Source organism: Thunnus thynnus, chromosome 12, assembly GCF_963924715.1.
Source record: "Thunnus thynnus chromosome 12, fThuThy2.1, whole genome shotgun sequence".
Classification (NCBI taxonomy): Eukaryota; Metazoa; Chordata; class Actinopteri; order Scombriformes; family Scombridae; genus Thunnus; species Thunnus thynnus.
In genome coordinates this window covers 20281760-20292061 of record NC_089528.1, presented here as the reverse complement: position 1 = coordinate 20292061, position 10302 = coordinate 20281760, and the positions used below count along the sequence as shown (strand labels likewise).

General features: G+C 36.2%; 1 protein-coding gene across 1 annotated transcript in view; it reads right to left on the bottom strand.

Annotated features, from left to right (window-relative positions):
• The window catches only part of LOC137194367 (uncharacterized), a 17382-nt gene extending 8567 nt beyond the window's left edge, over window positions 1–8815 (bottom strand). The window contains exons 1-11 of the mRNA XM_067606216.1: window positions 8791–8815; window positions 6913–7042; window positions 5712–5879; window positions 5366–5503; window positions 4115–4266; window positions 3651–3754; window positions 3341–3530; window positions 2472–2603; window positions 1822–1965; window positions 1471–1606; window positions 390–540 (exon numbers count right to left, since the gene is read on the bottom strand). Of these exons, the coding sequence (XP_067462317.1) occupies window positions 390–540; window positions 1471–1606; window positions 1822–1965; window positions 2472–2603; window positions 3341–3530; window positions 3651–3754; window positions 4115–4266; window positions 5366–5503; window positions 5712–5879; window positions 6913–7042 (1445 nt within the window). The 5' untranslated portion in view covers window positions 8791–8815. The remainder of the gene's footprint in view (window positions 1–389; window positions 541–1470; window positions 1607–1821; window positions 1966–2471; window positions 2604–3340; window positions 3531–3650; window positions 3755–4114; window positions 4267–5365; window positions 5504–5711; window positions 5880–6912; window positions 7043–8790) is intronic.
• Window positions 8816–10302: the final 1487 nt, after the last annotated feature.

Here is a 10302-nt window from a genome sequence, read left to right as displayed (position 1 = left end):
ATAAATTTAATGGCCATGCCTTGGTGAACATTAATTTAATTAGTAAATTTAATAGAAATTTGCCAGTTTGATTTGAATATTTCTTGTGCTCCCATGCCATTAAAAATCATCCTCAGGGGACTATTGATCTCCACAGCAAACTTCATCGAAATCAGGCCATCAGTTTTCATAGTTCCACATCATGCATTTGCAGCGTTGGCAAAAGTAGACCAGGCGATGTCACTACACAAAAAGTCAGGGGTCACTAAATAATTATTAATCATCTTTGTTGACACAAACATACCACAATATCAACGTCAAGGCTGCTAACTCATTCTCTAAATTCCTGACAGAAGAAATAGTTGCATTGCAGTAGTTTTATGAAAAGTAAAGAGTCTGATGACACATACTTCTGACCAGTCGTCTTGTCATGATGAATCCACAGAGGATATGTTCTGGTGGATGGAGGTAAGCTGAGCAAGATTTTCTCAATGTCAGTGGCTCTCTGTAATGATGTTTCTCTCAAGATTTCTTCGGTGCAGTTTGGAATTTTCTCTCCATCTAAACAAAATAATAGAAAATTAAATCAAGCAGATATTTACTACTGAAATCAGTACAGTTTCGCAGTAAAAAATACTGTGCTAAATTTCCATACAGTTGGGATACCTGTGCCAGACTAAGCCATGAGCAAACTATCAGTTTGTATAAGTGCCTGTCACCTGCAGCTCTTCATCTAACCAACTCTGCGGCTGCTTCTTTAAAATTTTAAAAACTGTTCAGCTGACAAAGAGATGAAAATGTCCACATCGGTCTGTGTAGAACAAGAGCAGTTCAGTGAAAAGTACCACTGCATCCCTGTAGCTGCATGACAATTAACATCTTTCAGTTTTTGTCTGTGAAAAGCTTTCAGTGTAAAACAGCGGCATGTCCCTTTACTTTCACTTATAGAAACAGCATCGAAAAAATTGTCAATTCATCTTCTAGTTTTTAAATCGTTTCTATAAATTGTAAAGAAAAAAAAAAAAAAGACATTCACAATTTCTCAGTGCCTGTTGTGATGTCTTCAATGTGCTAGTTTTTTTCTGATCAACAGACCAAAACCTTTAGATTTTTAATTTACTGTCACATATGACAAAGAAAAGCAGTAAATCCTCACATTTTAGAACCTGAAACCAAAGAATATTCGGCCTTTGTGCTTGAAAAATGACTGAAATGATTATTGGATTATCAAAATAGCATAGCTGACGATTAATTTTCTGTTGGCTGACTAATCGTTGCATCTCTAAGCTAAACCATGCTATACTGGACCAAGGGTAATATACTCTACATATAAAGAAACAAATACAGTACCAATACAGTTTTACTTTGTGTGTTTTGTAATTAACCTCCTGCCTTCTCAGACATCTACTATGATGCATCTTGCTAATCACATAACATTTTTTTTTGCTGTGCTTTGAATAATTTTATGACCTTTTAATATTTTCATTTTACCTTTGATTTTCTGGAGAACATCTGCTCTTTCAAAGGCACCTGGTACTCCAGGCACTCTGACCGGTTCACAGAAATGGTTTCCATCTTCTGACACCAGAGAGATCAGTGCATAGTCCTCATTGTCTGATGCCTGTTTCTGTCAATAAGGCAAGCCAGAGAAGGTAATTTCATTGAACAACAATTAACTGGGAATCTGTTTTTACAGAATATACGCATTCATAAATATATGTGCAAAATATCAACCAGTAGCTTAAATTTATCTCAACTTCCACAAAGGAAGTAAGTAATTCTGTCATTACTGGTTTTACCCTTCACAAGCTCAGCATCAGTTAAACCCCAATATCGTCATACCTTTGCTTTTGATATGAGATGTGCCCAGCAGTACAAGGAGTTCTCAAAAACATCTAGGTCCTTGATTACTTTTTCCCCTCGCTGTGTTCCAAGTTGAGGCAAAAGCTCTCTGAAGAGCATGTACAAGCCTTCAACAACTGCAATCTACAACGTAATATGGGGAAACAGAAAGTAAACACACTGAGTGAATTGACTTTATGTTGCTCTTTTCTACTATTTGTCACCTATCTGTATGTGAATTTACAGTATTTTTGTACAGGTTTTAAAATACTCTGAAAAAGTTTGTAGATTATTCTGTATTGGGAGGAAGTCTTAATGTGAAGAAATGGCAAGTTGTTGTTTTTAGCCGTTACTAGATATACCGTTAACAATAGAGTTTTGCCAACTACTTACGAATCAAAGCTATAACTGCCAACAACAAGTCGGTGAATCATCATGATGTCATTTATGTTGCCGTTTAATTTTCAAATCTTATGAAGCTGAAAAATTATTGTAAAATAATTTTATAGCACAGCAATCCTGCATAAAATTCAAACATTTAAATGGCAAAAAGTATGTTTTTGTCAATGCAATGTAGTACCTAAGAATACCTCAAAAGTACAAAACAATAAACATTAAAAAGCAAAAGCATACCATCTCATATTGTTTACCTTCTGGTTCAGAGTGATCATCTCATTCCTGCAGAGTAACTGATGCAAACTTTGGGCAAGAGGGTTACATCCAGTTAGTTTTCGTATGTAGGCAATCAGTTTGTTGTGTAGTGTTTTTGACTGGCGTTCTTTCTAGAATAAAAAAAAAAAAGATTCATTTAAGGACATGGTTAAGGCCACTGGAGAAGCCAGAGTTTGATCACCCAACGGTTTAATTTACTAACTTTATTGCTAGTTTAGCCACCTTTTAAGATCAGTTTAGTGGATTAATTTCAGTAAAGGGCAAAGTAACAAATGTAAAGCTACTCTGAGTGAAAATTAGCAGAGCCAGGAAGATATAATTAAATATAAAACCAAAAACAACTACAGAAGCCAGATAGATAACACTAATGAAAAAAAACAGCCTAAATCAATAATACACAAAATCACCATTTTGACAGAATAAGTTTTACTCAAGGTCGTACATTGATCAGACGTTTTACTCTTGTTGGTAATAGTGGCAGTGGTATTCCAGCCACTCAAGCTAGCTTAACCATAAAGTGCATTAAGATTATGGCCTCACTCTAATGTGTGTGTCACTGTTGGCCTCACTTTTATGTAGAATGGCAGATACTGGCTCAATTTGAATACCAAGTGTGGGGTAATAATTCTTGATTACAAAACCTACTCTAATAAAACTTTGTTGAAGTAGTTCTATAGAGAGGAATAAACAAGGTTAAAGAAATAGGAAAAAAAGATGAAAAAGAGTCAAGAAAAAATGCTGAGAAGTAAAGGAAAACATTTAACAGTAATATAGATGAAAAGAGAAGGGTCATAAGGTAGCAATGTTGCAAAATAATATAAACAATATATTATAAAACGTAGCTTACAACAGCGTAAAGTGAAGACAGGAACACACTGATTCCTTTCTGGGTTTGTTGCACTGAAGGCACAACATCATCGGTGAAGAATGTCTCATCGTATGAAGTCTTATCAGAAAAGGTTGACAATGAGAAGGCAACTGTTGACCCTTCAGTGATTCCACGGCTTTTCAGTGCATCACCTTCACACTGTTTACCTCTGCAAATATAATAAGCAGTGTAGAGAACAGAAGTACTGTATGAGAAGTCTGTTGTCACTGTACCAACCAATTAAGGTCACAAGCCATTATATTAATGCTGAGTGGTACCTCTGAATTACCTGTAATGAAGGACATGTGCTGGGATTCCACTTGCATCTGCCAGCTTAAGTTTCAGACTTGTAAATGTGTCGCTTTCCAAGTTCACCTTCAGCTCGAAGTCTCCCTAAACAAAAAAAATTCAGGGTTGATTAGAGGTGGGGGTTTTTTTGGACTACCTTCAGAACAGCAAAGACATCAACTGAGACACTTACGCTGCCAGTATACTTATATAAGCCAGTAGTTTTATATAAAAATATATATTTCTTGTGTAAGCCATTGTTGTGTAAAAAATAAATAAACAAATAAAATAAATAAAAAAATAAAATAATGGGAGGTGAGATCCCCTAACTTTAAATATGAAATAATGTTAGTAAATTTTACTGTTAAATTGTGGTCATACATCACACAGCACATTTCCCTGTATTATCCATATTACTTGATAATAACATTCGTTGTATCACGACCATCATTATTTAAGACACACCTTGAGCATGATGTGGCATCGGATGACAGCCTCTCCACAGGTTTCCTGAACTTCTTCCTTTGGCATCTGAGGGGCCTGTTTCAGGTTTTCCTTTGGTGTAAATATGGCATAGATTACATCTCCACTCTGAATATGTCTGCCTTTCAAAGACCCTGTACGAAGAAAGGATACACATAAAATGTTGTTCCCATCTACTGAACTGTAGCTTCTTCCAATGTAGCTTCAGTATTAACACTGTTGGTGCCAATTAGAAAGAGGAATGAACTCCCCAAAGTCATCAAACAAGTTGAATGGTTGGTGTTGTGTAAACTGTCCCATGGTAGTAAACAGGTAAGCACAGTAGATGTGCGACGCATATTTAACCTTAAGGGGTAGACAAAAAAGTTATACCTGAAATTAATTGGAACCCATAACTGCAAGACAGGGTGTAAAAGTTACTTTTTGTCCATCTTGACATGCTTAATGCCAATGCCACAAGAGATTATCAATACTGAAATTGTATGTTGTTCTGCTTTTGTTTTGAGGAACTCTTTATAATTGTGGAACAACAATTCTTCATGTAGCTTATTCATTTTGAAGTATTGACACTAAATTCCTCCATCCTTGCATGACTGGAGCTTAGCAATACTTGCAAATGGAAAAGTCAAATGTCACATAATTTTTAATAAAATTCCCCACTGCAGACCTTCGTGTAAGGTGTAGTGCAACTTTTCTGTCAATTCCGGTTCTCACTGTTGCCACACAATCTGCGATTACATAAGTGCAAAATAATGGGAAAATTTGATATTGGCACAAATAGAGATATAGTTTGTAGCAATTATTTTCTTATATCAGTAACTGTGACTGATACATATTGCTGTGAACCCTTAAATACCACAATATGCAATAATTCTCTACATGGGTAAAATATAATAGTCATGGCAATTACACATGTAAAGCGTATCCTTTGAGCAAACATTAACAGCTGCTGTTTTATAATTAAGCAGGTGAAGGCCAGCTGATAAACCAGAGAGAACTACAGCACTGAGATCTGATTTTTTTTTATATATGTAAAGATGTCTATATGCAATCATAATAGATCAATGACAGCACTGTGGTTTTACTTGTTTGATCCTAAATAAAAGAAATATGAGCACAGTACTTTACAGAAAAGTTTTTTAATATGTTAAAATTCTTTTTATCTTTGTAAAACAGAGAAATACCCTTTCATCTAGCAAACTTCACTCTAAAAAGATGTTAAGGTCTGCTCACATGTGTTGAAGAAGGGATCATCTGTCAAGGGCATCCCATCAACTGTGTAGAGACAGACTCCTGTAGAATTGCCAACATTTTCATAGTGACAGATCCTTAACATCAGATCTTCAATTGTGTTCCCCACTGGATCAATATCTGTAAAATTAAAATTTAAAAACATCTCATTTGTGCTAATAATATTCACAGTGGTATTTGTGAGGTCACAGTTTGGCAGCAGTATAAAGTGCTTCCCTGCTCACAATCACTTGTAGGTAAACTATCCTTATACTTTATGATCAACAATTCAATGAAATGGCCCAAGTTGATAATTAAAAAAAGACCATAAAAGCTGTGATTTTCTTACCTTTCATCTCTTTTGGTTGAGGACATTTGGGGTATGTGTACTGCAGAGGAAATGACTCCACTGATTTTTGCACAGGTGTCACAGTTTGAACCTGCCGCTCTGGAGATCTCAGTCTTTGAATGAAGTTTTTCATACTTGAAAAACGATTCTTTTCCACATGACTTAAACCTGTAGAAATGTAGGCATACAGTAACTAAAACATGTAATTTGATTAATTAAAAGCCTCTTTGTGCCGGATCCTTTCCTGTTCTGGGTCTGAACCATAGAGTGGATAGTGGTTGTTTAATTTGAAAGACTTATATTTAATAACTAACTGAGTTATTCTTTGAAACATACATAACAACACTGGATACATTAATAATTACTGTACTATCAATCATATGAAAAGCATACAATTTAGGAACGACCTTTGAAAAACAATCATTGCTGCGCATAACAGAGACAAAAAACAATTTGAACATATTCTAACATGTTCTCATTATCTCTCAAAATAAAAGTGTTATTCTCTATTTATTGATAAGATCATTGAAAAATAACCGTCATCTCACAGGTAGAAAAAGTTATGTTTTGAAGAACTCAGTGATTATAGAAACCATTTTGTACATACTGATGTTTATACATATCGAGAGCCACTGCAAACTTGCCACTTGCAAAAACTTTGAAAGGTAGCCTAACTAGATTTGAATTGATTAAGTTGATTTGTTGAAATCCAGATTTTTTTGTCTGATTGAACAAAATTCAGTTCTCAGCAATACAACAACCTCACAATATTTGAGTTGTTAAAGAATACTCATTTATGTACTGTACATGTTGAGACTACGTTTTGGTGGTGTTGGACTGGACAGTGTTACATTGAAAGGTGTCGACTACAACCTGCCAGACAGTTTAACACCTCTGACAGTGTGAACAGTTAAAATTTTAAACAGTTAAGACATTTCTTAAATTAATGAAATTTCTGGTAACTCAGTGTGTTGAGGGTTGTTAGTTGAATTGCCGGTTAAATTACTAATAATACATCAGAGAGGAAGAAGAAGAAAAAACACTAGTTGCAGTTTTATTATATATTTTACAGTCTATGGTTTTAAGAGGCAGTTTACACAGATTCAAAATTTTCCTCACTCCCACATAAATATATCATTCATTAATTTGTGTTTTTTATGGTCTACAAAATTTCATTTTTTCAAGTAATTAACACTCTTACCTATGCTGATTAGATCTTCATCTGTTACACCATCCAGGAAATCTCTTTCATCTTTTACCCCCAACTGGAGAAACTGGTTGTAGTATGACTCCAGTCTGTGCTGCTGAAGTAGGTTGAATATTGCTTCCATCTAAACAAAAGACATCAGGAGATTTTATTTGTCATCTCTCCCTTGCATTTGTCACAGATGGCCATTGGACAATACAAGAAAAACATACACTAGTAAATGGAAAAAAACATAGAATAACTCACGGTAACTCAGTTAAAACGAGCTGTCTTATATGTACTTTTGTGAATACCTACTTATCTTGGAGTATGCTAACACAGCAGATTGCATCTGCAACAGAAAATCTTTTTTCTCAAGAGATTATGGTCACTTGGAACAAATGCAGTAACTCTATTATTTTTCCAGTCTACAATACAGAGGGTTATGCAGTATGGGATCACAACTTGGCACAACTGTCTGTTATGATGTAAGACTGTCTCAACTGCAGGGCTGGGTACTGAACTTTTATGGCGCAGACCGAATTGCTTCGATACTATCAAGTATCAAAAAAAAAAAATTGTCATTCGGTACCAAATTGCCATTGTTGTTTATGTTAGAAGCTACAGCCAGATGTTCAAGACAGCTCCACTCCCGCTAGGTATCACAGAGGAAGCAACAGCATCTGCAACGGCTTCATCAGTAACAGGAGGTTGGACCAAAACACGTAACCTGCAGGTAATACAAGATGAAGCTGTATCAAAATATCGAAGATGATGATACTGTCTATTGTTTGACATCAAAACAGCGGTGGTTCAGCGTCTTGTGAGGCTTGGCTAACGTTAGCTGTGGACTCCTGTGTTCAGTGTTATGGTCACACAGCGACTGCTTTGCTATGTTAGCAGCTGTTCGCCAGCTGCCGAACCACTGCTGTTTTGATGTCAAGTGATAGGCAATATCATCATATTTGATATTTTAATACAGCTTCATCTTATCTTACCTGCAGGTTAGCCTACATGTTTTGGTTCAACCTCCTGTTACTGATGAAGCCTCTGTAGACGCCGCTGCTTCTGCCTCCACTTACTATGTTTTGAGCTATGAACCCATCTAGCATTAACAGACAATACAGTACACAAAACTGTCACAAAGCAAAGTGATAAAACCATTTACGCTAATGTTAGCTAGCTGTACGGAGACACTCAAGACACTTTCTCTTTAAAACTAACCAAAGTTAGAACCAGTGTGTTTTGCTGGTTGGTGACTTTGATGTCATCACAGTCACAGCACATTCTGGGTGCCACATCCAGACTTTATTAGCTAACATTATGGGTTGAATTGTTCGTCATGCTAAGATAAGCTTGATGGTGTGAAACAGTGTGAAAAGGATTGTAGTAAATAGGTTTACATTTTTTATGTTATGAAACTGCTTTGAGTGTGTAAAAATGCCAAGAAGCCAAAAAATAAAACTAAAAATTTGTACTGTAATGTAATTTTCTTTTTGTTAAAATGGATTTTATATAATTGGTATCGTTCAGGAACTGGTATCTAAGTCAAGGTATCAGTACCAGTATCAAAAATTTTTGAATGATACCCAACCCTACTCAACTGAAAAATATCTTAATATAAAAATGAGATATCAAAATACTAGGGGTGGGGGTGGGGGGGGGGATGGATTCCAAGTTGCATCATGATGCGAACGTGGACGATTCCACATTGATTCACAAATATCAAAAATTGATTTTCTAAATGTCAGTGATGTCAATGGAACAAAAAGGCCAAATTCAACTGCGAGGCAGCAGCGTCCGGACAGTCTACAGCGCACGCACGCTAGGGTTCATCTTCACAAAAGGCAGCGGTTTCAAGTATTTTTTTGATTTAATGATTATAATAATTACCTTTGCGAGATGAATGTGAAGTATATTGAGAACTTTCTATGCTGTCACTCAGAAACTAACGTTAGCGGAGCAGAGCAGCGAACTCCAGCAGTAACAAATGAGACTGGCTGACCAACACACAATGCAGCACCAGCAACTTAAACCAACTCTGAGGTGAAGAAAATAACTCAGTGCTCAGTCTGTTTCACCTCAAAAACCCTGCGCCGCTCAGCATCTTGTACAACGATGTCATTCCCCAGAGCTAACAGTGCAGCAGAGAGGCTGCTCTCCACTGCTGGATTTATGACATTAGCAGAGCACTCTGCCTCCCCCTCATTTTGTTATTCTCATACAGGCAATAGACTGTAAAATGCTTTCACCTTAATTAATTAATTAGTTAGTTAATGCACTTAACTTTTTAAAATAAAAAGGCTGTGGACCATTTATCTTATCTGCCAGTTATATTTCATATCGTATTTCAGTGGACTAAGGACGCCATTGAATGGTTCAGCACACAGTATATCGGAGCAAGAGACTGAAAATAGTGTCACCTTTTCTACTCATTCAATCGAGAATCGATTCTGAATCGAGCACAACACCAAAGAATCGGAACTGAATCAAATCGTGAGATTCCCAAAGATTCCCACCCCTACAAAATATTACGAGCCAGATGTCTGACTCAGGATTTCAAGCTGCTTATAAAACAATAATCCTGACTCCAGCTGGTGGCATTCATTCAGATCACTCATGTTTTATTTGGAAAATATTGTCTTTTGAATCTTTGATATGTTGCTCTGCACTTCTGCAGTATGAGAAGCAGAGTATGCTTGTGACACACGACACATTTCAGAGAAATCTAACAATACAATCCAATGTAATCTATTCTAATCATTTGGTGATAGATAAAAAAAAAATAAAGAGCACAATCATACCTTAATGTGCGTCCGAAGGTCCGCCACAATAGTTGTGCATGTGTCAGTTTGTTTTCTTGGTCTTGGTGTTGGGTGTGGCTTAGTTTCAGGAAAACGAAACCAATGGAAATGAAGCCTAGCAGCAAGCCAAAGAGCAAATTAGCAGAAAGCAGACGTCAAATTCTGGCAACGTGTCTAAACAAAAGAGCTATGATAAAAATAAAAAAACAAAAAAAACAGGAAGCAAGATGTTAGACTCGTGGATGATGATCATATTACATCCTAGAGGAGCAGAAATGTCTCTCTCCCTCTCTCAGACCAGCATCTTCATCCATAACTCATCAGCACCCTTTAAGTTACTTGAGGGACGTTTTGCGGCAGTAATTAATGGTAACGTCATTGTTTTGGAGTACATTGGAGTCCACCCCACCAAAAGACTGATACAATATGACAAGTTACATAATAAACTGATAGTTCATATAATTATTCATACAACTTTCCTTATTTAATTTTTAAAACAGAGATTCATTATGGTGGAGAAGTATGAAACCGTCCTTTTCCGTGACATTAACCGTCGCAGCATCCTGTCACTAACGGTAACATTAGCTTAACCGTTAGGTAA